A 23,870-nucleotide genomic window follows, 5' to 3' on the forward strand; every position below is an offset into this window, starting at 1 on the left:
ATTTGTGAGGAAATTCCGGGAAAATTGATCTCAAGCTTGGGTAACAAAAAGGATTGTTATATACATATATGGTAAACGTTAGAGAAATCAGTGGATTAAAGATGAACAAGATATAGCTAAATACTTAAATGAAATTAAAAAAGCATAGAATAATATAATTTCATTCCACTATTTCTGCAATGATAGATGAAAATGAACATTTTTCAATTTCTTAATTTGACAAAAGAGAGGCTTGGATTTAGACACATACACCAACTCTTATACCTCTGAAACAAAGCTTTTCTTGTAAAGTTAGCAAAAGGATCATTTTCATGAACAAGACTAAACATAAAAGAGACAAGGAAAACTTCACATTCGATCTTCTAGCACTCCGGATTGGTTTCAGCATCATCGATTGATGCAGATGCAAGAACAAGTTCAGGTGTAGGAACTGTGTAAGTGTAATTCTCGCGTCTCGCCTTCTTCTTCTCCCTTTGCAATCTAAAATTCTCTCTCTTTCTTGCTCTGTAGCTGTTGGGATTCTCTGGCACAATTTCTCTTGGATACACACTTATCTGCAAAGAAGTATCGCATTTTCTTTAAAATCCAAGAAGATTAAGAAAGCTTAATCAGTATGATGGCAGATTTTACCTGCTTCCTGTCAGGGCCAAACTTCTCAAACTTGACTAATCCATCGATTAAAGAGAAGATGGTATGATCTTTACCAATCCCAACATTTTTCCCAGCATGGAACTACATAAAACATCATTCATGAATCATTCTTCTCAAACAATATAGTTTCTTCCTAGACACAAACATAACCTAACAGAGAATGTAATCTGTAATAAGAGCTTCTCAATTTCGACAATGAGAGTTTCGTGTTTCAAAACATCATTCATGAATCAATCTTCTCAAAACAAAACAGTTTCATCCTAAACACAAGCAAAACCATTAATTCCCAGAATTGAGCTAAAACTAGAAGAGACTGAAATTGAAACAAGAGGTTCTTAAATTCAACAGTTTAGTGTTCTTAAGTGTTACCTTAGTGCCACGTTGACGAACAATGATGGCGCCAGGTTTAGCGACTTGGTCACCGTAAATCTTGACGCCGAGTCGTTGCCCAGGAGAATCACGACCGTTCTTAGTGCTACCAGCTCCTTTCTTATGGGCAGACTCAATCGTCAACGGAATCGGAGCTTGAAGATTTTCCAAAGGAAGAGTAACAGTGAAAGTTGTTTTCGGGCTAAAATTCAAATCGCCTCTGAGAAAAGACGAGGTTGAAGAGAGAGACAAGCCTTTGAATGCCCCAACTAGATTCAAAGTCATCGATGTTGCCATCGCCATTGCTACAATCAACAAAAATCAGCAGAGAATTCGTTTGAATTTGGAAATGGAGAAATTAGGGTTTTTGTGAGGTTGAAGAAGAGGAAGAAGTTCTCTTTACCTTACCTCCTTATCGTTTCGTCTCACTCGATTAGTGACCATTAAAATTACACGTCATCATATTATAACGTAGGTCCCACCATGTTTAAAACTAGACGATAAGTACACGTCAGCAAGTGGAAAAAAAAAAGAGAATGTTGACAGTGGGATTTGAACCCACGCCCTTTCGGACCAGAACCTTAATCTGGCGCCTTAGACCAACTCGGCCATATCAACTTATTGTTTAAGTTAGTACATATTATTTATGTAACCAAAACAACAAAGGTATGTTCAGAATGATTGTGAGATCCGGTGAAAGTGATTTTTGTAGAAAAGTGTAAGAAGAAAACGATATTAAATATTCATATTCGTTTTATAATCACTGAATCAAACTGAAAAAAAAAACAAATTTTCACTGATTTGCAATGAGTATCGATTCGATCATTCGAATACAAGTGATGGAAATGAATGAAAAATGGATTTTTAGTAATGTCGTTCAAAGAGAATTCAAATGAATTGCGATACACAGATTTTTCATTTTTCTCCATGTAACGCTCTAGTGCGATGGACATCACGAGCAATGGCAACCATTGAGCTTTTCACTTTAATTGAGCTCCCCTTTACTCATTGTTTAAAGCGATAATGGAGTTTTCTAACGAAACTTAAGTGTAAAATCCAACACCTACACATTCATTTCAATATAAAAGAGAGATATTTTCTTCATTTTTTATTTGAAAAAAGGTAACACATTTCATTAAATTAAAAGATGATATCAGTACACTGAAAATTACGATACTAAACAACTCAATTACGCGAAATCTAAAAATCCTCGTCAAGCTTGAAGACATGATCATCATTAAACGCAGCGTTTCCATGAACACTAGACATAACAGAAGCTTTCTGATACTCACCAACTCTCTTCTCAAAAAAGTTAGTTTTACCTTGAAGCGAAATCAATTCCATCCAATCAAAAGGATTACTCACACCATACACCTTACCACACCCAAGCGCAGTCAATAACCTATCAGCAACAAACTCAATGTACTGACTCATCAACTCACGATTCATACCAACCAAGGCACAAGGAAGCGCATCGCAAACAAACTCTCTCTCAATCTCAACCGCATCACAAACTATCGATTTCAAACGTTCTTCATCAAGCTTAGTTCTAAGAAGACTATAGATCAAACAAGCGAAATCACAGTGAAGACCTTCGTCTCTCGAAATCAATTCGTTAGAGAATGTGAGTCCAGGCATTAAACCTCGTTTCTTCAACCAGAATATCGAACAAAAGCTACCAGAGAAGAATATACCTTCAACGCAAGCAAAAGCTACGATTCTCTCAGCGAAGCTTTGAGATCCGTTGATCCATTTCATAGCCCATTCTGCTTTTTTCGTCACACAAGGAATGGTTTCGATTGCGCGAAAGAGATGATCTCTCTCTTTGTTGTCTTTGATGTAAGTGTCGAGAAGGAGACTATACATCTCAGAATGAATATTCTCGATCGCGATTTGGAATCCGTAGAAGGCACGAGCTTCTGAGATCTGAACATCGGACATGAATCGGGTCGAGAGATTCTCCAGAACGATTCCGTCTGATGCGGCAAAGAAGGCGAGGACGTGTTTGATGAAGTGACGTTCGTCGTTGGATAGTGAGTTTTCCCAGTCGCGATTGTCTTGAGAGAGATCGACTTCTTCGGCGGTCCAGAAGGACGCTTCGGCTTTCTTGTACATCTCCCAGATCTGTGGGTATTGGATTGGGAACATACAGAATCGATCTGGTGTTGGTGTTAGGATTGGTTCCTCTGGCATCGAAGGCATTTTTTTCTATGAAGAAGATTTATGAGTTTTTTTTTTGTGTGAATTATTATGGATCTGTGATTGAGATATTTATCTTGAAAATTTGGGGATATAGGAGGGAAATGTGAAAATATTTTCCCGCTCCTAGAGAGGGAAATAAAAAGAAACAGGAGGGAAAATGTGAATACTTAAAAAGAAAAGACATATGGGCCTGTGGGCCTATGAATAAAAAGCCCAGTAAATATTTTCCCGCTCTTAAATAGGACGGACTAAACGCTGTAACTTCCCCTGCAACGGCTTTTCTCAACGGGAAACCAAAAGAAAACAGAAAAAAAAAAAGCTCGAAGAACGCATCAATGGCGTCGAAGATTCTAACGACCTTCTTCTTCCTATTTTTCGTTCTCGATCTCGTCGCACCTTCTCTGACATCTGTTTCATCCGCCGTAGAAGTGCTCTCCGATTCTGGCTACTTATCCATGGGACTCACTCTACAGCTCGCGAATCAAGATCTAAACCTCGAAGATTGGCAAGAACTCACCATCTTCGCACCTTCTGATCAAGATTTCTCCAGATTTGGTCAACCTTCGCTTCTTGATATCAAATACCAGCTCTCTCCGACGAGACTTCCCGGAGAAACCCTAAGAAACCTCCCAAATGGCGCCAAAATCCCTACTCTCAGATCTGATTCCTCTCTAACCGTCACGAATTCTTCGCGATTCGGACGTATAATTTCGATCAACAACGTCGTAGTCCAAGATTCTCCTGTTTTTGACGACGGCTACATCGTGATTTACGGATCCGGCGAGTTTTTCACATCCCCGACGAAGATCTCCGACGATTCATCATCGTCTTCTTCAATCCCAAACACTACCTCATCTACTGGTTCAATCCCTATCCCTAGTTCAGCGACTCACACACCTCCAAGTCCTAAATTCGCTTCCGATTCCACTCGAAATCTTCCAAATGGATCAAAACCAGTGAATTGCTTCAACAACTTTGAATCGGCATCAAGATTGTTAATGTCAAGAGGTTTCGTGATCATAGCTACGTTTCTCGCTCTGCAATTAGAAGATACTTCAGGAAACGACACGAAGATCACAGTCTTTGCTCCAATCGACGAAGCAATTCCAAATCCAAGTACCAAATTCTCCGATTACGTTACTATTTTCAGAGGACATGTAATCAATCGACTTCTTTTATGGAAAGATCTTCAGAAATTGGCTAAGGAAGGAGCGATTCTGCAAAGTGTTCTTAAAGGGTATGAAATTGAGGTTTCTTGGTCTGGTGATATACTTCTTCTTAATGGATTTCCACTCATATATCCAGATTTGTTTGTCAACGATTGGATTGCTGTTCATGGCTTTAATCAGATGATTGTTCCGAAAGAGAAACAGGTTAATTTGGGAGAGTCTATCACAGTGCTAAACAATGGAGAAGAAGAAGAAGAAGAAGGTGTTCATGAAGAGTACTCTTCTGAGTTGGGTGACTATGGTCTTCATTGATCTTTAGAAGACAATTTGATTCAACAGTAATGTAGAGAGATACTCATAATAGTTCTTCATACACATTTTCTGATTCTCTTATTTCATAATCTTGAATCTGTTCACAGAGTTGTTTACAATGAGAAACTCTTTAGTTTGAAAATGAATAAGAAGTTCTGATTTTAGACTCTCTTTTGGTGAGTGTTACTGCTTCGATACCGGTATCTGAGATTTGGCAAAACCGATCAACGTAATCCATTTGTTGTGGGGTTGATGATAGTACTTGGAATCAGTGTTCTTTCTTTTTCTTCATAGCTTTGTGAGGTTGTTGATAGTTGTGGACGTAAAAACCATGTTTGTGAACCTCTGTATGTAGTACTGGAGCCTGCCCTTTAGCACAAAGAGAAGAAGAATTGGTCTAAAGAACAGAAACCAAAGATTCATAACCATTGCTTCACTATATAATGTGTGTTTTTTTAACTCAAAACTTCATCTATAGGCGAAAGGACCATGATTCAGATGAACTATTCTCCTTCTATGAGTCGATAAATTCGAACCACCTAGCAGTTACTATCGCTAGGACAAGATGAACTGTTAATCTTCAAAGCTAGAACCTGACCATGGACAAAGGTAGTAGAAGGAAAAGCAAAAGTCACCTCATTGTTTTCCAGATTGGAGAACCGGTCCTACTACTCGCGGAACCGTACATGAACAGTAAAGAAAACTGATATTTTTGTTAACCAAATGATCGTACCCAAAGAGAAACATGTTACATTTGGAGTCTTTGTCAGAGCTAAATGATAGGGAAGAAGAAGGTGATCATGAAGAGTACTCTTCTGAGTTAGGTATAATGTCTTCACTGATTTGTATGTTAATTTCCAAAGGATAATATGAGTTCTTATACATTTTCTGAGTCTCTGATACATAACTTCAAATCTGTTCTAGGAGTTGTTACAATGATAAAACTCTTTTGATTCAAAATGCATAAGAAAAAGTCCTGGTCTTTAGACGCTCTTGGTGAGTGTTATTGCCTTGACTCCGGCATCTGAGATTTGGCAAAACTGATCCACGCAACAACGTAACCGGCTAAGATGACCCATCCGAACACATCATACTTGAACTCACTGTTCTTTTTCTGCTTCATAGTCTGTGAGAAAGAACAAACATGTTAGATTTTCATCAAAACCAATTTGTAGTTTTGGATAAAAGAAACAACCTTTGCACTGGTAGATGATGGTCCAGCGGTGCCGCCTAATGGTTGTGGGCCTAAACCGTGTCTGTGAACCTCTGTATGTAGTTCTGGACCCTGCAGTTTCGCAGAGAGAGAAGGAGAATTGGTCAAACAAACAAAAACCAAAGATTCATAACTGTTGCTTCACTGTACAATTGTGTTTTTTCTAAAACTTCATATCTAGGCATAAAAATATGATTCAGATACATTATTCTCCTTCTATGAGTCACTATATATCAAACCAAACCACCTCACAGTTCCTATTGCTAAGACAACTAGCTAAGCCTCGACAACAAGTAGATCTCAATTTCTTAAATCAGGAACTTTTAACAATAAAGATGTACCTTGGAAGCCAATTCCACTGATTTCCGATAGAGTTCGTTCTCCGGTTGCTGCAAAAACACATCTCAAATTACAAAACACCACACAGAAAAACATAAAACAATCACATTGATTAGGTCAGGATTACGAAAGAAAGAGACTTTACCTCCTCCACAGCTAGTTGAAAGAACTGAGAAGCTTTCTCAAAGTTCTCTCTAGCTTCTGTCTGATCAGGAGTCAAAAACCCAAATGAAATATGAGCATTCCCAATCAACCAAAGAGCATCATGCTTCTTTGGATCGATTAACAACGCCTCTCCCAGCCTCGAAATGGCATCTACGCAAAATTCCATCTTCTAAGTATTAAATTACGGATTTCAATAACAACATGTACATTTTAAGATACATAAAGACTCATCTAAGTCCATAAATGTTCAATTTCTAAGCAGATTCAATCAAAAGCTAATCTGAAGTCGATACAATACTAAAAAGAGAAGAAATAACAAAAGAACCTTGAATCATCTGCTTTGACTCTGAGGGTTTCTGAAACTGTGATAGTTCCAGTAAAGCTCCTGCCCATCTCGTCAAATTCTACAAAAAAATATCAAAGAAACCCAATTCGATTTCCGCCATGAGATCAAAAATTCTTCATCGAATTTCGCATAAATTCTTCAAAAAACGATAAATCAAAAGATATGAATGAACCCAGGAAAGAAAAAAAAGACTAACATCGACATCTAAAGGGTTTTTGACATAGGTTGCTTCTGATACTTGACGAGCATGTTCGAAGACCATCAATCTCTCGTTTTTATTCTGCATATCCATTGATTCTCAAGCCTCGCGATTGATTTTTTTATTCTTCCGTCACAAAACGAAAATTTAAGGAAGACGAGCTTAATCCTAATATAAGTCGGTTCACTCTTCTCGTCCGATTAGTACTAAGTGGGCTTAATAGGCCTTATGGGCTTCCGCTGAAGTCAGCCCAATGAACATTACAAAGAACACAACTCTTTTTTTGTTTCACATACACAACCACTTTTTTTTTTTCTACAAATGTTAATCTTATTATATAAAGTATGATTTTCAAAGTTAGTAACTCATAGGATCGTGACACGTGATAAATCTATCGATCTTAGATTTTGACATGTGTAAAATAAAAATTTCCTTTTTAAAATAAAAAAAAAAAGATAATTGAAAGTAATTATAAATTTAAATAATTTTAAAAATGTAAAAGATATTATAAGGATAATTGTAAATAACTAATATTTCTATAAACAATTTAAAAATTTTCAAAAGATAATAATAAAGAAATTATACGTTTTTTATAATTAAAAATATATATTTCAATTAAACAAGAAAAAAATCAGGCATATTTATTAAAAAGAAAACATATGTTATTATATAATTAATATGATATATTTTTGTTTCCCGAAGTTAGTAATTAATAGTACCATGAATCGTTATCAGCTATGTTGCATGGAAACTCTCCTCGAGGTCCGTTTTCCGTTTCCGAAACGTTTCGGAAACGGAAACTCTTCGAAAACACGAAAACGTCACGGAAACGCGTTTCCTAAAAATCTATGTTTGGAAACACGATGGAAACTCACGTTTCCAAAATAAAAACGCGACAAATCTTTTTTATTGACTTTGGAAACTTGATAAATAAAAATTGAAAATATTAAGATTTAAAATACATATAACTAATTTGAGAAGACTCTGAGTTTTAAGATCTTTCTATCACAAACTAGATTTGGAGGCACCTTTATATGATCTATGATGAAACTAATGAAAATGATGATAAAAATGTTGGTCAAAATTAAATATTTGAACTTGAACCTCTTCATTTTTATCTTTTATCTCAATTTTCTTTCCAATTTTTATTATTATTCTCAATTTTCTTTCCAATTAGAAATACGTGATGAATTTATCAATTTTTATTGATTGATTATAAATTCATTGCAATCAAGTATACATGAATCGAACCCGCAACGTTAGCTTGGAAGCGTAAGGGATTTAGTCGATTTATAATCTTTATATATTTAACGTGTCTAATTAAACACCACTTTGGTTTCATTCACAACTTTATGATGAATATTTTTAATTTTTGTTCTTCATATAAGTATACCATTAGTTATTGCTATGTGATATATCTTTCATTTGAAATAATTTTGAATTAATAATCCTACACTATTATTTGGGGAGTACAATTTATAATTACCCTTTAATAACCCTCTCATTTGTAAGTTATTACATTAGAATGTCATTAGAGATAAAAATATAAAGAGTAAATTAATTCATCTCATTAAGGATAAACAAGTCAAATACTAATTTATGAAATTTAATTAATTTAATTATTAAAAACGAAAATATATTATTAACTTCAAAAAAAGATTGACCAATCAAAATGAACATATAAGCTTTGATATCTAACTTACCATATTAATTTGTTATTAATCATTATACTTCACCTTTCATCTTTATATGATTCTATTTTTATGAAACAAACAAATCATCATATCATCCATATAACAAAAAAAGTAAATTTTTTCTGCATATGCCAAGATTTGAATTTTTAAAAACGAATATAAATTGTTAAATCTATGAAGAAAACAATTTAACGGGTCAAAAATTCACATTTGAGTAATATATTTCTTTTAACCAAAAATAAGTTCAACAAAAATTTTGACTGAGTAACGGGTCAGAATTTGAATATTTATATTCAATTTCATACATTTATTTTTTGAAATGTATTATTTTATATACTACAATAAGATTTTTAAATATTTTAATTTGCAACATATAAAATTAGTTTTACTTGATATTTTTCAAGAATATCATCAATATTTAAAGAATATCATCAATAAATACTCTAATTTGATTTTTTTAAACAAATATTTATAATAGGCAGTGGGTTAAATATAATATATTAACAAATGAGTTATGATCCTTACAACTGTTTTAATATTTCTATTTAATTTCATATAATTCTTTTTTGAAATTCATAATTTTATATACTACAAGAAATATTTTTAAAGATTTTAATTTGGAACATTTAAAAATAGTTTAATTTAATATTTTAATGAATATCATAAATATTTAATAGATTAAAAAGATAAAAAAAAATTATAAATTCTTTAATTTGATTTTCTAAAAAGATATATTTAAAATAGTTATAGTAGGCGAAGGGTTAAATGTAATATATTATATGATATAAAATTATGATCCTTATAATAGACGACATGTTAAGATTATATGATCAGATAGATTAAATAAGGTTGACACCACAAAATATTTGAAAATTTGATTGTGCAAGCAATTTTGGAAATAACGAATAATTAAATTGTGCACGCAATATTTTCATTAGGATTCTAAAATAAAAATATAGACTCCATGCACAGTTTGAATTTGGTATATTATATACTAAATATATGTTCATAACATATTCGATTACTCGAATAATTGGTAAATTCCGTAGTTACCTCAAACAAATCTCTATTTCAACAACCAAAGAATTAGAAATTGAAAAAGAATTTCCTAAATTAATTCAAAATAATAGCTAACTTTCTTAATTAATTAAAGATAATCTACGTTTTAGAAGCGATTCATTTATAATATTTTCATTTTTGATCTAATTGAATTATATGCAATCTCATTTTGTGGTTGTTAATATAAATTAACTCATTGTTCAGACCATATTAATTTATTAAAATAATTTTATTTTCCGTTTTCATATCTTAAAAAAATATATCCATAATTGAGTATAATTAAAAAAAGAAAATATATTCATTCTAACAAAAATCTGATTATATTTTTTCAATTACTATTATAATATATCACAACTTTATTCTAAAATATATAATATATATATCTTGTAATAAATAAAATTTAACTCATACTACAGTACGGGTGATGATCTAGTTTTAGTGGTTAAAGAAACAATGCAACAGTGAAAAAATAAATATTGTTTTTACTTTTGAAAGAAAATTTCTACTTAAAACATTTTTAATTAATATTTTATTAAATTTGATTTAAATTTTTAAAAAATTAAACCCGTCTGAAAAAATTAAACCCGTTCATCTGACGGATCTTTATCTAGTATTCAATGAAAGTTGAGGTGTTACAGAAAACTCTTTTTTTTTTTTTTCACACAATCAAACACTTTTATTAGTAACAACAAACTAACACCAAACAAACAGATACAACAAATTACGTCTAAACACAACAAGATGTGTGATGCATCAGGTCATTGCATTTGAAGAAACAAGCAATGGAAAATCAACAAAACAGAGAACACAAGGGAAACAATACATAGCAAACGCGAAAGATCTGTGGTGTTTTCTTCTTTAGAGAGTTGAACAGTTTCAGGGTGATGATACCTCATCAAGATTCCCTGTGTATCATCACTGGATCCTGAGACTGGTGTCAAACTAAGCTCTGTCTTATTCCTCTTCATCTTCTTCTTCCCTAGAAGAAGCTTCCTAAGCCAACTCCAGTCACCTGTATGTTTACTGTTTTTTATGTTATTTACTTGAGATACCTTCAAAGCTTTTGCTTCTCCATCTATGCGGTGGTTTCTGTTGCCTTCAGTTTCAGAGTAGCCAACTTCGATGCCACTACTACTCTGCCCATCTTCTGCCAAGATCTTTACACCACATGCCATAACATTGTCATCACTGGAGCTGAATTCAAACTGAATCTCGTTTGGAGTCACGTCCATAAGGCATCCGTTTTCTTCAGGAAATAAGTCGCCACAAAACATTAGCAGATGTTCTGATAGAGATCTTCCACACACAAATGTATATATGGATTGTGTAGTGCAGTTAATTTTGACACCTTCTCTGCTTCTTAGAATACAATTTATCTTATTAAATGCGAAATTCTTGATTGGCGAAAGCAGAAGGCAAGCCTTAAATCTTGAGAACACAGAAAAAACCTCCTTACCACCTGGAGCCAGAGAGATGGTTATCGAGTTCCCTCTAGTTTGGTGAGTGAATTCTGCAGGGATTTCTTTACCTGGCAAGCATATAGACTTGTACCCGGATAGTTGTACGATTCCTCTTTTTGATGCATTATCCAGTTTCAGACAGTTGTGGAACATCAAATTCGAGATTGGTCTATGGAAAGAGCAGCATACACTCTTGAGTGATATACAGTGCTCTGCAGATAGAGAGGCCAGCGAAGGAAAATGACCCTGAATCGACACGAGTTTTCTGCAGTTGTCAACGTTTAGATATCCTAGATGCGGGAGACCTATGACGTAATCTGGAATCATCTTTATATCACTGTTGCTTAGGTCTAAAGATTTTACACTCTGTGGGACATGTGTTAATCTCTTGAGGCTTCTGCTGCCTATCTGTAGAATGTCAAGACGAGACCAGTATCCAACAATGGACGCAGGAAATTCTTTAATCTTTGTGCCTGCTACAGAGAGATACTCGATGTTTCTAGAAATATCTGGAAAACTTCTCAGTCGTGAGCAATTATCCATTTTGACCTCCTCAAGAGATGCTAAGTCGATATTGGTGGGAATAACTTGTAGCTTAGAGCACCCTGACGCATCCAGCATTTCCAGTTTGTGTAGATTTCTAATAGACGAGGGAAGCACCACCAAACTCTCACAACCGATAAGTTTCAATGTCTCGAGATTAGTGGCTTTCGAAAGATTTGGGATTTCTTTCAAATTAAAGGAGTATCCCAAGTCTATTTTCTTGAGATTTGCAAGGGGCTGCATGTCAAACAAAAAACGATTAGGAATATCATACTTAGGTTAAATCAATCTTTAGTAACAAATTCACAAGTATCAAGTACCAACCTGGATTCCTCCCCATAGCATCTCCAACTTGCTGTATCGCATATGGAGTTCAACGAGACATTCTGGCTGAAATGTCAAAGGAAGACTTTTTCTCGGGTATGAATCCCAATGAAGTAACCTTAGACGAGGTAGATATTTCATGTCCTCTAACAAACTAACATTTCCATTGTAGAATTTTAAGAACTTGAGATTACACATTCTTTCAAAGGCTCGCTTACTTATAGAGAACTCGCCTATCTTAGACATATCAAATGATATACCTATGACAGACCCAGTACCCTAGTAACAATCATTCAAAAGAAGAAAGATGAATATTGCCATCATTCAAGATTTATTGAACGATATATCAAGATAATATATAAAGGTAAGAACTTACTGTTTTATTTGCTAGTACATCACGAATCTCTTTGGCCTCTACTAAAAACTGACGTTTCCCCTGCTCGCCAGACTGTTGAACAACTACGTGTCTACCCAATTGTTGTAGTAGACAATGCATCCTTATACGACCATGAGTAGATATATGCACAAGAGACTTAGCAGCTAAGTTCTTCAACCCATTTTCGACATCCAAAGTACTGTCAGCGAGCATGGTTGACACATAATCAACACTTTCATGGTTGAAAAAGCATGCAATATGAAGAAACAGAGATTGATGTTTCTCCAACAACTTGTCATACCCCACTCTCAAGACATCCTCAACTTTTCTATCAAGATTAATTTCTATCCCATATAACTGAAGCCTCCACTCATCCTCGCTCTCCCCATAAAATGAAGAACCCACAACACAAAGGGCCAATGGAAGGTTACCGCAAAGCTCTACTACTTTTCTTGCGAACTCTTCGAAACCATCTTGTGGAGAACTTTGTTTGAAAGCAGAAAGACAAAATATCTCAAGAGCTTCTTTTTTGGATGGATAATCCACATGGTAGATATCGTTGATCCCATGTGCCTTCAAAATTTTTTTATCTTTCAAGGTAACGATGATCCGACTTCGAGGACCGAACCAAAAACTTTCTTTAGCCAACACCTCTAGTTGCTCTAGATCATCCACATCATCAAGAACTATAAGCACTCTCTGATTATGTAGCCATTCTTTAATTGCACCTAAATGATGTATCTTCATATCCTTTTGGTTCAAAATCTTGGAAAGAAGCATGTTATGCAAACGCAGCTTTGAATCATAGTTATTAACATCAATGTTCCCCATAAAACAGCTATGCCGAAAACCGGTAGAGAGTTGGTTAAATAAAGCTCTAGCAATGGTAGTCTTACCAATTCCCGCTGGACCCCAAATGCCAATCATCTTCACATCATTACACTCGAGGCATAACAAAGAGTCCAGTTTAGTCAGGTGAGCTTCAAGTCCCACCATCCCCTCGAAATCCCTGGACGGAGTGACATTAAGTTTGTTTGAAACATCTGTAGCAATCTTTTGGATCATCTCTGCTTCATTAGCCCTAACAAAAGCAAATAAAAATATTGGTGGGTCTTAAATGATAGAAGCTCCTCCGCTAAAGCATTCAAATATATTGAGCCCAAAAGAAACAACAAACCAGTTTAGAGAGTGTTCTCCAGCTATGGTTGCAACATCAGTCAAAGCTTTGATCCATCTCTGCTTCACTTCCTCTGTTTTCCCTTCACAAGTTTTCTTGAAAGTATTTCCGAAATCTCCCCGCTGTTTCCGTACATCAGACGGATCAACTTTGTAAAAGATAGTCAACACAGCCTGCCCCGAAGCCTCTTTGCACTTCAAGATTTCCACCAACTCATCTAAGCACCAGCCGGAAGAAGCGTACTTCTCCGAGAGCACCACAATCGAGACTCTAGATTCTCTAATCGCTTGCACGAGCTCAGGTCCGATCGTATGGCCTCTCTCGATCTCCTGATCGTTGAACGTAGTGATCCCTTTGCTTTCGAAGTGATTGTGTAAATGACTGAGAAATCCATTACGGACGTCTGGGCCGTGAAAACTCGAAAAGACATGGTATCTTTTGAAGTCAAGCGATGAAGAAGAAGAAGGAGCCATGAGAGATAGAGTAAAAGTGAGATTGAAGGGAAAAATGAAGGAACACGCGTAAAGATATGAGAAATTACAAAGAAAATTTAGAAAAACCAAACATGTGTACCCAAAGTCATCGAGGACCCCATAAGAGTGAATATGTTTCCCACTTTCACTATAGTATAGTGGTCGAGGACGAATGACTTTTACGATTTTGTATTTCATTTTGTAAAGCTTGCATTTGCATATAACAAGAATAAGTTATATATTCCTCTCTGTTATTAAAATCTACAGATTAAGATAAAGACCAATTATCATAAGATTAAATAGACGTTCATTGTCCAATTATTTGACACCAGTGGGCAAAGAATGCAAAGCTAATTACCAACATTTGGTCTAACGAACAAAAGCCAAAGATTCATAACCATTGCTTCACTGTACTTCATCTCTAGGCATGAAGATATGATTCAGCTACATCATTCTCCTTCAATGAGTCACTATATATCAAACCAAACCACCTCGCAGTTCCTATTGCTAAGACAACTAGCTAAGCCTCGACAACAAGTAGATCTCAGTTTCTTATCTTAAATCAGAACCAAAAGATGAAACATGACCAATTTGAGGAAACTTTAACAATAAAGATGTACCTTGGAAGCCAAAAAAATATATCTCAAATTACAAAACACCACGCACATCTTAAGATACATAATTAAAGACTACTCTTAAGTCCATAAGAGTTCACATCTCCAGCTAATTCGATTTTGATGCAAACTAAAAAAAACAGAAGAAATAGTAAAAAAAGGAAGGCACCTAGAATCATTTGTTTTGACTCTGTGATTTTCTGAAAATGTGATATTTCCAGTAAAGCTCCTCCCCATCTCTGTCATATTCTACAAATAACCCAATTCGAATTACGCCATGAAATCACAAATTCAGCATCAAATTTTTTCCACAAAAAGATCTGTCTGTGATGCAGGTCATTGCAATTGAAGAAACAAGCAATAAAAAAGCAACAAAACAGAGACCACAAGGGGTTGCCCAAAATAAACAGAAAAGAAAACACAGACCGCAAGGGAACCAATACATAGCAAACGGAAAAGATCTGTGATGCTTTCATCTTTAGTGAGCTCAACAGCTTCATGCTCAAGATACCTCATGGAGATTCCCCGAGTATCATCACTGGATCCTGAGACTGCTCTCGAACTAAGCTCTGTCTTATTATTCTTCCCCAGACGAAGCTTCCTAAGCCAACTCCAGTGGCCTGTATGTTTACTGTTTTCAACTTGAGCCACCTTAAACGCTTCTGCTTCTCCATCTATGTGGTGGTTTCTGTTGCCTCCAGTTTCAGAGTAGCCCACTTCGATGCCACTACTCAAAAAGATCTTTACACCACATTCCATAATCTCGACATCACTGGAGCTGAAATCAAACAGAATCTCGTTCGGAGTCACGTCCATGAGGCCTCTGTTTTCTTCAGGAAATAAGTCGCCACAAAAGATAAACAGATGTTCTGATAGAGATCCACCAGACACAAATGGATATATGGACTCTGTAGTGCAGTTAATTTTGACACCTTCTCTGCTTCTTAGAATACAATTTATCTTATTAAATGCGAAATCCTTGATTGGCGAAAGCAGAAGGCAAGCCTTAAATCTTGAGAACGCAGAAAAAGCCTCCTCACAACCTGGAGCCAGAGAGATGGTTATCAAGTTCCCTGAAGTTTGGTGAGTGAACTCTGCAGGGATTTCTTTACCTGGCAAGCATATAGACTTGTTACCCGATTGTTGTATGATTCCTCTTTTTGATTCCTTATCCAGTTTCAGACAGTTGTAGAACATCGATTTCGAGATTGGTCCGTGGAAAGAGCAGCATACGCTCTGGAGTGATATACAGTGGTCTGCAAATAGGGTCACCAGCGAAGGGGAATGACCCTGAATTGACACCAGTTTTGTGCAGTTTTCGACGAGAAGAGATACTAGATGCGAGAGACCTATGATGCAATCTGGAATCATCTTTATATCACTGTTGCGTAGGTCTAGATGTGTTACACTCTCTGGGACATGTGTTAATCTCTTGAAGCTTCTGCTGCCTATCTGAAGAAAATCAAGACGACACCATTGTCCAACAATGGACGCAGGAAATTCTTTAATCATTGTGCCTGCTACATAGAGACGCTTGATGTTACTAGACATATCTGGAAAACTTCTCAGACGTGAGCAATTACTCATGTTGACTTCCTCAAGAGATGCTAAGTTGATGTTGGTGGGAATAACTTGTAGCTTAGAGCACCCTGACGCATACAGCATTTCCAGTTTCTGTAGATTCAAAATAGAGGATGGAATCTCCACCAAACTCTCACAACCGGTAAGTGTCAACGTCTTGAGGTTAGTGGCTTTCGAAAGATTTGGGATTTCTTTCAAATTAGAGGAATATCCCAAATTTATTTTCTTTAGATTTGTAAGGGGCTGCATGTCAAACACACAAAAAATGAGGAATATCATACTAAGGTTAAATCATTAGTAAACAAACGTATTCACAATCACAAGTATCAAATACCAACCTGGATTCCTCCCCATAGCTTCTCCAACTTGCTGGATCCCATATAGAGTTCGACGAGACATTCTGGCTTAAATGCCAGAGGAAGACTTTTTCTCGGGTATGAACCCCAATGAAGTAACCTTAGACGAGGTAGATATTCCATGTCCTCTAACAAGCTAATATTTCCATTATAGAAATTTAAGAATTTGAGATTACGCATTCTATTAAAGGCTCGCTTGCTTATAGATAACGCCTCGATCTTCGAAATATCAAATGATATACCTATGACGGATTCAGTACCCTACCAAATATTGCAAAAGAAGACTGGTGAAACTGTTATCACAAACAAAATTAGGCAATATCCTGGGTATATATATAGATAAGTACTACTTACTGTTTCATTTGCCAAGACATCGCGAATCTCTTTGGCCTCTACTAAAAACTGACGTTTCCCCGGGTCGCCCTGTTGAAGAACAACTTGTCTACCCAATTGTTGTAGTAGACAGTGCATCGTTATCCACCCATTAGTAGACACAAGAGATTTAGCGGCTAAGGTGTTCAACCCATTTTCGACATCCAAAACACTGTCAGCGAGCATGGTTGTCACATAATCAACACTTTTATGGTTGAAAAAGCATGCAATATGAAGAAACAAAGATTGATGTCGTTCTGACAATTTGTCATATCCCACTCTCAAGACATTCTCAATTTTTCTATCAAGATTAGTTTCAATCCCATATAATTGAATCCTCCATTCATCCTCGCTCTCCCCATAAAAAGAAGAACCCACAACACGAAGGGCCAATGGAAGATTACCGCAAAGCTCTACTACTTTTCTTGCAAGCTCTTCAAAACCATCTTGTGGAGAACTTTGTTTGAAAGCAGAAAGACAAAATATCTCAAAAGCTTCTTTTTCGGAAGGATAATCCACATGGTAGATATCGTTGATCCCATGTGCCTTCAAAATCTTTTTATCTTTCAAGGTAACGATGATCCGACTTCCAGGACCGAACCAAGAAGTTTCTTTAGCCAATACCTCTAGTTGCTCTAGATCATCCACATCATCAAGAACTATAAGCACTCTTTGGTCATGAAGCCATTCTTTTATTGCACCTAAATGATGTACCCTCATATCCTTTTGGTTCAAAATTTTGGACAGAAGCTTGTTTTGCAAACACAACTTCGAATCATAGTCATTAACATCAATGGTCCCCATAAAACAACTACGCCGAAAACGGGTAGAGAGTTGGTTAAATAAAGCTCTAGCAAGGGTAGTCTTACCAATTCCAGCAGGACCCCAAATGCCAATCATCTTCACATCATCACTCTCAAGGCATAAAAAAGAGTCTAGCTTTGTCAGGTGAGCTTCAAGTCCCACCATCCCCTCGAAATCCCTGGACGGAGTGACATTAAGTTTGTTTGAAACATCTGTAGCAATCTTTTGGATCATCTCTGCTTCATTAGCCCTAATAAAAGCAAACAAAATCAAAGTTGGTGGGTCTTATAAGACTTAGGAAACATAAAAGCATTCTAATATATTGAGCTCAAAAGAAACAACAAACCAGTTTAGAGAGTTTTCTCCAGCTATGGTTGCTGCATCATTCAAAGCTTTGATCCATCTCTGCTTCACTTCCTCTGTTTTCCCTTCACAAGTTTTCTTGAAAGTATATCCGAAATCTCCCCGCTGTTTCCGTACATCAGACGGATCAACTTTGTAAAAGATAGTCATCACAGCTTGCCCCGAAGCTTCTTTGCACTTCAAGATTTCCACCAACTCATCTAAGCACCAGCCCGAAGAAGCATACTTCTCCGAGAGCACCACAATCGAGACTCTAGATTCTCTAATCGCTTGCACGAGCTCAGGTCCGATCGTATGGCCTCTCTCGATCTCCTGATCGTTGAACGTAGTGATCCCTTTGCTTTCGAAGTGATTGTGTAAATGACTGAGAAATCCACTACGGACGTCTGGGCCGTGGAAACTCGAGAAGACATGGTATCTCTTGAAGTCAGACGGTGAAGAAGATGAAGAAGAAGCCATGAGAGATAGAGTAAAAGTAAGATTTGAAGAAGAAGGTATCACAATGGGCTATACATATATTAAGGGGAAAATGATAAGATAAGAGAAAAAAAACAAACATGTGCCCCCAAAGTCATCGAGGACCACCTAACACTGTGTTTCCCACTTTCACTATAGTAAGAAACACCAAAGAAATTTCTACAGAAAAATACAAAGTTACAAACATGTGTCCCCACAGTCGTTGAAGACCACTGACTTTTATGATTTTGTAATCAATTGTATAAAGCTTGCATACATAGGCATCAGCTTCCTTGTGCTAACAAGAATAAGTTATAAATTCCTCTGATTATGAAACTAATAAAAGATAGATAAAAGACAAGATTTTCAGAACATTCGTGAGACTGTTGAATAGCATTCTCACGTGGTTATTAGTGGCAAAGAATGCAAAGCTAATTACCAACATTTGTTACCTCAAAACACATCCCTCTTACTAAAACTGCAAAACGTGAACCTTGAGTGCAGTTTGAAGCAAGGTCAAAAGTGACTATATACATAAAAACTACCATAGGAGTTCACATTTCCATGTAGAATCAATGACAGTTATGTTCTTAAATTGAATTTGAAAATTGAAAATTATTTTTTCTACACTGTACAATATGTTTTTCTACACTAAAGATATGATATGATTCAGATACATTACTTTCCTTCTAAGAGTCACTATATATCCATTGATCCAAACGACCTCGCAGTTCCTATTGCTAAGACCGTATATTTCAATTCCTTGAAAGAGGACCAATTAGAGGAACCTTTTACAATAAAGAAGTACCTTGGAAGCCAATTCCAATGATCTCCGATAGACTTCGTTCTCCGGTTTCTGCAAGAAAACATCTCCCTCTGGAATTTACTGTATTCATCAACAACAAATCTCCCTCGGGAATTCAAGGCACATCTTCACAAAACTGAAAAGAATCTCATTTAGTAATGCCACTATGATGAGAAATGTCAAAGAATCAAAAGCTTTGAGGATTGAGTTGACATTTCTATTACCAATTAATAGTCTTCTTCCCAAGCAAAATCCAACAACCTGTGATGATTTCATCTTTAGAAAGCTGAACAGCTTCAGGCTCATAATACCTCATGAAGATTCTCAGGTATCATCACTGGATCTTGAGACTTGTCTCGAACTCAGCTCTGTCTTATTAATCTTCATCTTCTTCTTCCCCAGACGAAGCTTCCTAAGCCAACTCCAGTGACCTGCATGTTTACTGTTTTTGATGTTTTCATCTTGAGGGAACTTAAAAGCTTCTGCTTCTTCGTCTATGTGGTGGTTTCTGTTGCCTCCAGTTTCAGATTTGCCCACTTCGATTCCACTACTACTCTGTCCTTCTTCTGCCAAGATCATTACACCAGTGGGCAAAGAACGCAAAGCTAATTACCAACATTTGTTACCTCAAAACACATCCTTCTTACTAAAACTGCAAAACATGAATAAGTAGCACTACTACTGAATCTTGAGTGCCAGTTTGAAGCAAGGTCAAAAGTGATACTATATATATAAACACTATACTCTTTTTGTGTCAAGAGAATATTGAAATTCTACCATAAGAGTTCACATTTACGGGCAGAATCAATGCTAGTTATGTTCTTAAATTGAATTTGAAAAGTATCATCAAAGCTAACTAAAAAAAAACAGAAGAAAAAGCACCTAGAATCATTTGTTTTGACTTCAGAGACTTTCTGAAACTGTGAAATTTCCACTAGTGCTCCTTCCCATCTCGTCAACGAGGCATTGATATATCATAACGACACGTGGCTGTAGATGAGTGGAAACAATAGCTGTGAGACGTGGCAAGAGATGAGTGGTTGATGGCATTGTTAGAGGAAGAATCGAGAAGCAGAGATATATAGCAAATGATCTTCATTTGCAGGAAAATAACCAGAAATTTGTGTAATCTTCTTCTTCTTCTTCAATTCTCTCTGTAAACTCTTTAAGGTTTTGATATTTCATTGTTGCTAGAGCTGTTTCTACTTCTAAGCTCTACCACATGAGATTTGAATTCTCGTTTTATGAACGACGATTCAGTTTGGTGTTTGTGATTTGGATTCAATTGAGAAATTGTAGTTTATCTACATCAGGAACATCAATCTCCCGATTTCACTCTGCAAATCCATGGATTCTCAAGCTTCGCGATTTTTTTTTTCTTTTTAATCTTCTCTTCCGTAACGTATCAGGAAAATTTATGTCAGAATCATAATCATATTCATATCCTACAGAATAGCTTAATGGGCCGTATTGGCTTTTTGCTAAAGACAGCCCAATGAACAATAAAATTTTTATAAAGAAACACTAAAAATCTGAGTTTTAAAATTTTTAAATATATATTTTGATATTGTCAAAATAATATATTATAGAAAAAAATATAACTAGTTAATGAAATGAATATTTTTAAAATATAATTCGATATTAATTAAAAAAATATATAATTAAACACTTTTATGGTTGAAAAAGCATGAATTATGAAGAAACAGAGATTGATGTTCCTCCAACAATTTAGATTAATTTTGATTCCGGTATCTTATAACTGATGATTTATTATGGTTTTATGTAAGGACGTAGTGTATAAAGTATGGTTTTATTATGGAAATTTTTTAAAATAAAAAATAAATGATGGTTTTTTATTATTCAATCATATTACCTTGCCAAATAATATAAGTTTTTTTTTCAAATTAAATAAGTTAACATAAAACCCAATTTGAATTACGCTATGAAATCACAAATTCTACATCGAATTTCACATAAATCCTCCAGAAAAAACGATAATCAAAACAAACATGAATGAACTTAGAAAGAAAAAAAGAAGACTAACGTCAGCATGCATCTAAATAAAGGGTTTTTGACTTCGGGTAGCTTCTGATACTTTGCGAGCATGTTCGAAGAACACCAATCTCTCTCTTTCACTCTGCATATCCATGGATTCTCAAGCCTCAGTCGATTAAATTTTTATTTGTTAAATATGTTAAAATGTTTATAACGGATAAAATCCTCAGCATTGGCTTGGAATTATCCACTGCATTTTTACCCATCTAAATTGACTGCAAAAATACTAGTATAGATATGTTAAAATGTTTATAACGGATAAAATCCTCCGCATTGGCTTGGAATTGTCTATTGCGGGTTCATATTTTTCCGGTCTTGGAGAAGTAGCTTTAGGTAATGCACCTTACTCTTTGTATCATTACAACAACTTGCATGGACTGTAGTTATCTTGCTTTGATCTTGTGGATTTGGTTGACAAAACCTCCCAAAGTTAGCATCATCCAAATAGGTTACTTTCATATCAAGGGCGTTGATTACATCTTTGCGCTTGACAATGTCACACAAGGATTGATTTCCAGTTGCAGGATACAAAACCCTCTCCACGTTCAAGATCTTAAAAAAGTCTATGGTTATATCATTGGACTTGGCATAGAAGAAACCTCCTGTGTTTTCTGTTGTTAAATGATCATGTTGATGATCACTCGATGAGAGCCCGCAAGCCACTGAGATTGGATTTTGTGGGTGGCAGTGCATTAGAGGATTTCTTAGCCACATCACATCTGCTTCCTGCATCCAAATTCAGACAGATTGATATAAATCAGTGTTTGAAAAAACATTAAATTTCTTGAATACTAAGTCATACTTGTTCAATAAAAACTGGTTGTAGAAAGGGAAACTTTTGCATTAAGAGAACTTACGGTGAACATTATGTGGTAACCGAGTTCTAAAATTTCTTTAACCAAAGACTTCTTGCTCCAACCGGTAACAAGACCATCGGGTATTAAAGATTCTGACTTTTTTCTCGGACCTCTATGAAGATAACAATGCGGGTGGGCACGACGACAATATCGAAAAGCTTGATCATCTAAAGCCACAACGATCAAATGGTTTAGCAAGTGTTTGGTTCTTTCTCCAATACGTAAACTCTCCAGGAATAGATCAAGAATAGAGTCAGGTTTTGCCCATTCTCGATCCACCATGGTAATAATCACTATCCTGTCTTCTGTGGCTGCTTCTTTTAGTAGACTCGATAAGCCTGAAGATTCCTATGACCAGAGATACCAAATCTATCAATAATGTTATTGAATAAAAAGCATCATAAATCTTGATCTTACAGGTTGAAGATGCGAGAATTGTGTTCCTCTGATAGTATTCATGTATGGAGCACAATAGTGATGATGATTATGATGATGATGAGACAATAACCAGAGAATGATCAAGAGAAGGCAACATATGACAAGGTAAGGTGACTTCACTATCCTTACAATCTTCATTTTTGTTCTACTGAGTTTTGATTGCAAAATCTTAGAATATAAAAATCTTGAAAGTCCAAAATATATGTTTTGTTATATTCGCATTAATGGTGATTACTATGAATACATTGAATAGATAAGAAAGGGTTCATGCAGAATCTGGTTATAATCATTTCCTTTTACTTCCAAATCCATATTTGTTAAGTAAATAATGGTTAGATTATATATTAATTGTTGGGATTCTCTCTTTTACTGACAAATAACTGCATTTTGCACCTTTCAGAATTTATTACCCAAATAACTTTTGTTTTTGAATCAATTAGAGATTATTTTTTATTTTTTTTGGTAGAAACTCAATTAGAGATTGTTGTTATGAGAGATCGTTTCTCCAAGTTTACTTCCATTTTAATATTTGTTTTCTGATTTCAAATTTTTTTTCATAATCTCTAATTGCTTTTATTAGGTAATGCATTAAAAAAAAACAATCAGTCATATAAATAAAATGGAGAATTAGAGGTTGTATAGAATGATTCATATAAATCCCTAAACATTATACTAAAAGTGTAAATATTCATAGGTATTTATGTGATTATGTCTAAGAAAATTAACTCAAATTTATTATGATTATTCATATTAAACTGGTTAGTTTAGCCTTCATTGTTGAAATAAAAACAAAAAGAATATAATGGACACAGAGATATCTGACTTATTGTATATTAAATACTTATTTACCAATTAGGCCGGCAAGAGTAAAGTAAGTAATCTCAATTATACTCACCCTTTAGAATGTCTCTCTTATGTTTTTATAAATTACATCTTGTAATATAAAAAAGAGAAAGTGACTTATAGCAATCCACGTATAGTCAATAAGGGAATCAAAACCAATCATTTGTATACTTACACCGGAATATTTAAACCGGTGATGATGTCTTGATTACTAGATCATGACCCGTAATTGTAGCAAATGTTTTGATTACTTGT

The 23,870-nt window shown here is 35.3% G+C and overlaps 7 protein-coding genes and 1 non-coding gene across 13 annotated transcripts; 1 reads left to right on the forward strand and 7 right to left on the reverse strand.

Annotated features, from left to right (window-relative positions):
- Positions 1–134: 134 nt before the first annotated feature.
- Positions 135–1,412, reverse strand: LOC9304695 (50S ribosomal protein L27, chloroplastic). Its single transcript, XM_021019132.1, has 3 exons — positions 1,021–1,412; positions 631–732; positions 135–554 (listed from the first exon to the last, which is right to left on the reverse strand). Exons 1-3 carry the CDS (start codon positions 1,321–1,323, stop codon positions 363–365), a joined length of 597 nt encoding a protein of 198 aa, XP_020874791.1. The 5' UTR covers positions 1,324–1,412; the 3' UTR covers positions 135–362.
- Positions 1,413–1,557: 145 nt separating this feature from the next.
- TRNAL-AAG lies at positions 1,558–1,638 on the reverse strand. Its single transcript has one exon. It is a non-coding gene; the product is annotated as a tRNA-Leu (tRNA).
- A 477-nt stretch (positions 1,639–2,115) lies between these two features.
- LOC9306735 (ribonucleoside-diphosphate reductase small chain B) lies at positions 2,116–3,275 on the reverse strand. The gene has a single exon (XM_002870618.2). The coding sequence runs from the start codon at positions 3,220–3,222 to the stop codon at positions 2,221–2,223; it is 1,002 nt and encodes a 333-aa protein (XP_002870664.1). The 5' UTR covers positions 3,223–3,275; the 3' UTR covers positions 2,116–2,220.
- A 61-nt stretch (positions 3,276–3,336) lies between these two features.
- Positions 3,337–4,872, forward strand: LOC9306736 (putative fasciclin-like arabinogalactan protein 20). The gene is given in 3 exon segments (XM_021019741.1): positions 3,337–3,458; positions 3,461–3,508; positions 3,510–4,872. Coding segments are annotated over 3 exon segments (1,278 nt in total). The 5' UTR covers positions 3,337–3,422; the 3' UTR covers positions 4,704–4,872.
- Positions 4,873–5,523: 651 nt separating this feature from the next.
- Positions 5,524–7,115, reverse strand: LOC9304696 (mitochondrial import receptor subunit TOM20-4). Its single transcript, XM_002870619.2, has 6 exons — positions 6,963–7,115; positions 6,746–6,824; positions 6,401–6,570; positions 6,258–6,305; positions 5,899–5,988; positions 5,524–5,829 (listed from the first exon to the last, which is right to left on the reverse strand). The coding sequence occupies exons 1-6, from the start codon at positions 7,056–7,058 to the stop codon at positions 5,707–5,709; spliced, it is 606 nt and encodes a 201-aa protein (XP_002870665.1). The 5' UTR covers positions 7,059–7,115; the 3' UTR covers positions 5,524–5,706.
- A 3,269-nt stretch (positions 7,116–10,384) lies between these two features.
- Positions 10,385–20,650, reverse strand: LOC9306737 (disease resistance protein RML1A). Of its 3 annotated transcripts, none has more exons than XM_021017068.1 (7): positions 20,305–20,650; positions 19,647–19,988; positions 19,426–19,558; positions 13,599–14,033; positions 12,422–13,502; positions 12,046–12,324; positions 10,385–11,958 (listed from the first exon to the last, which is right to left on the reverse strand). In XM_021017068.1, exons 3-7 carry the CDS (start codon positions 19,485–19,487, stop codon positions 10,477–10,479), a joined length of 3,339 nt encoding a protein of 1,112 aa, XP_020872727.1. In that variant the 5' UTR covers positions 19,488–19,558; positions 19,647–19,988; positions 20,305–20,650; the 3' UTR covers positions 10,385–10,476. The 3 variants fall into 3 exon arrangements, with proteins under 3 accessions (XP_020872727.1, XP_020872728.1, XP_002870666.2); XM_021017069.1 differs by having other exon boundaries at positions 19,647–20,074; XM_002870620.2 differs by lacking the exons at positions 19,426–19,558; positions 19,647–19,988; positions 20,305–20,650 and having other exon boundaries at positions 13,599–14,279.
- LOC9306738 (disease resistance protein RML1A) lies at positions 14,900–19,512 on the reverse strand. 4 transcript variants are annotated; one of them, XM_021017071.1, is made up of 5 exons: positions 19,426–19,512; positions 18,145–18,581; positions 16,977–18,048; positions 16,605–16,883; positions 14,900–16,509 (listed from the first exon to the last, which is right to left on the reverse strand). In XM_021017071.1, exons 2-5 carry the CDS (start codon positions 18,309–18,311, stop codon positions 15,022–15,024), a joined length of 3,006 nt encoding a protein of 1,001 aa, XP_020872730.1. In that variant the 5' UTR covers positions 18,312–18,581; positions 19,426–19,512; the 3' UTR covers positions 14,900–15,021. The 4 variants fall into 4 exon arrangements, with proteins under 4 accessions (XP_020872730.1, XP_020872729.1, XP_002870667.2 ...); XM_021017070.1 differs by lacking the exon at positions 19,426–19,512 and having other exon boundaries at positions 14,900–15,728; positions 15,798–16,509; positions 18,145–18,601; XM_002870621.2 differs by lacking the exon at positions 19,426–19,512 and having other exon boundaries at positions 18,145–18,601.
- A 922-nt stretch (positions 20,651–21,572) lies between the features above and the next one.
- LOC110226834 (uncharacterized protein At4g15970) lies at positions 21,573–22,981 on the reverse strand. The gene is made up of 3 exons (XM_021019610.1): positions 22,752–22,981; positions 22,335–22,682; positions 21,573–22,203 (listed from the first exon to the last, which is right to left on the reverse strand). Exons 1-3 carry the CDS (start codon positions 22,908–22,910, stop codon positions 21,766–21,768), a joined length of 945 nt encoding a protein of 314 aa, XP_020875269.1. The 5' UTR covers positions 22,911–22,981; the 3' UTR covers positions 21,573–21,765.
- Positions 22,982–23,870: the final 889 nt, after the last annotated feature.

The sequence above is a fragment of the Arabidopsis lyrata genome, assembly GCF_000004255.2.
Source record: "Arabidopsis lyrata subsp. lyrata unplaced genomic scaffold ARALYscaffold_7, whole genome shotgun sequence".
Lineage (NCBI taxonomy): Eukaryota > Viridiplantae > Streptophyta > Magnoliopsida > Brassicales > Brassicaceae > Arabidopsis > Arabidopsis lyrata.

Excerpts from the sequence above, each read along its gene's own strand:
- LOC9306735 (XM_002870618.2), bottom strand. The coding sequence starts at position 3,222 with ATGCCTTCGATGCCAGAGGAACCAATCCTAACACCAACACCAGATCGA.
- LOC9306737 (XM_002870620.2), bottom strand. The coding sequence starts at position 14,269 with ATGAAATACAAAATCGTAAAAGTCATTCGTCCTCGACCACTATACTAT. Across the intron at positions 13,503-13,598 it reads GGAGAACACTCTCTAAACTG|GGCTAATGAAGCAGAGATGA; the intron begins GTTTGTTGTTTC and ends TGCTTTTGTTAG. Across the intron at positions 11,959-12,045 it reads TGCTATGGGGAGGAATCCAG|CCCCTTGCAAATCTCAAGAA; the intron begins GTTGGTACTTGA and ends TTTGACATGCAG.
- LOC9304696 (XM_002870619.2), bottom strand. The coding sequence starts at position 7,058 with ATGGATATGCAGAATAAAAACGAGAGATTGATGGTCTTCGAACATGCT. Across the intron at positions 6,306-6,400 it reads TTCAACTAGCTGTGGAGGAG|CAACCGGAGAACGAACTCTA; the intron begins GTAAAGTCTCTT and ends GTGTTTTTGCAG. Across the intron at positions 5,989-6,257 it reads CAGTGGAATTGGCTTCCAAG|GGTCCAGAACTACATACAGA; the intron begins GTACATCTTTAT and ends GCGAAACTGCAG.
- LOC110226834 (XM_021019610.1), bottom strand. The coding sequence starts at position 22,910 with ATGAAGATTGTAAGGATAGTGAAGTCACCTTACCTTGTCATATGTTGC. Across the intron at positions 22,683-22,751 it reads AATTCTCGCATCTTCAACCT|GAATCTTCAGGCTTATCGAG; the intron begins GTAAGATCAAGA and ends CTCTGGTCATAG. Across the intron at positions 22,204-22,334 it reads GTTACCACATAATGTTCACC|GAAGCAGATGTGATGTGGCT; the intron begins GTAAGTTCTCTT and ends ATTTGGATGCAG.
- LOC9306738 (XM_021017071.1), bottom strand. The coding sequence starts at position 18,311 with ATGACTATCTTTTACAAAGTTGATCCGTCTGATGTACGGAAACAGCGG. Across the intron at positions 16,884-16,976 it reads ATGTCTTGGCAAATGAAACA|GGTACTGAATCCGTCATAGG; the intron begins GTAAGTAGTACT and ends AATATTTGGTAG. Across the intron at positions 16,510-16,604 it reads AGCTATGGGGAGGAATCCAG|CCCCTTACAAATCTAAAGAA; the intron begins GTTGGTATTTGA and ends TTTGACATGCAG.
- LOC9304695 (XM_021019132.1), bottom strand. The coding sequence starts at position 1,323 with ATGGCGATGGCAACATCGATGACTTTGAATCTAGTTGGGGCATTCAAA. Across the intron at positions 733-1,020 it reads TTCGTCAACGTGGCACTAAG|TTCCATGCTGGGAAAAATGT; the intron begins GTAACACTTAAG and ends TGTTTTATGTAG. Across the intron at positions 555-630 it reads TTGGCCCTGACAGGAAGCAG|ATAAGTGTGTATCCAAGAGA; the intron begins GTAAAATCTGCC and ends ACTTCTTTGCAG.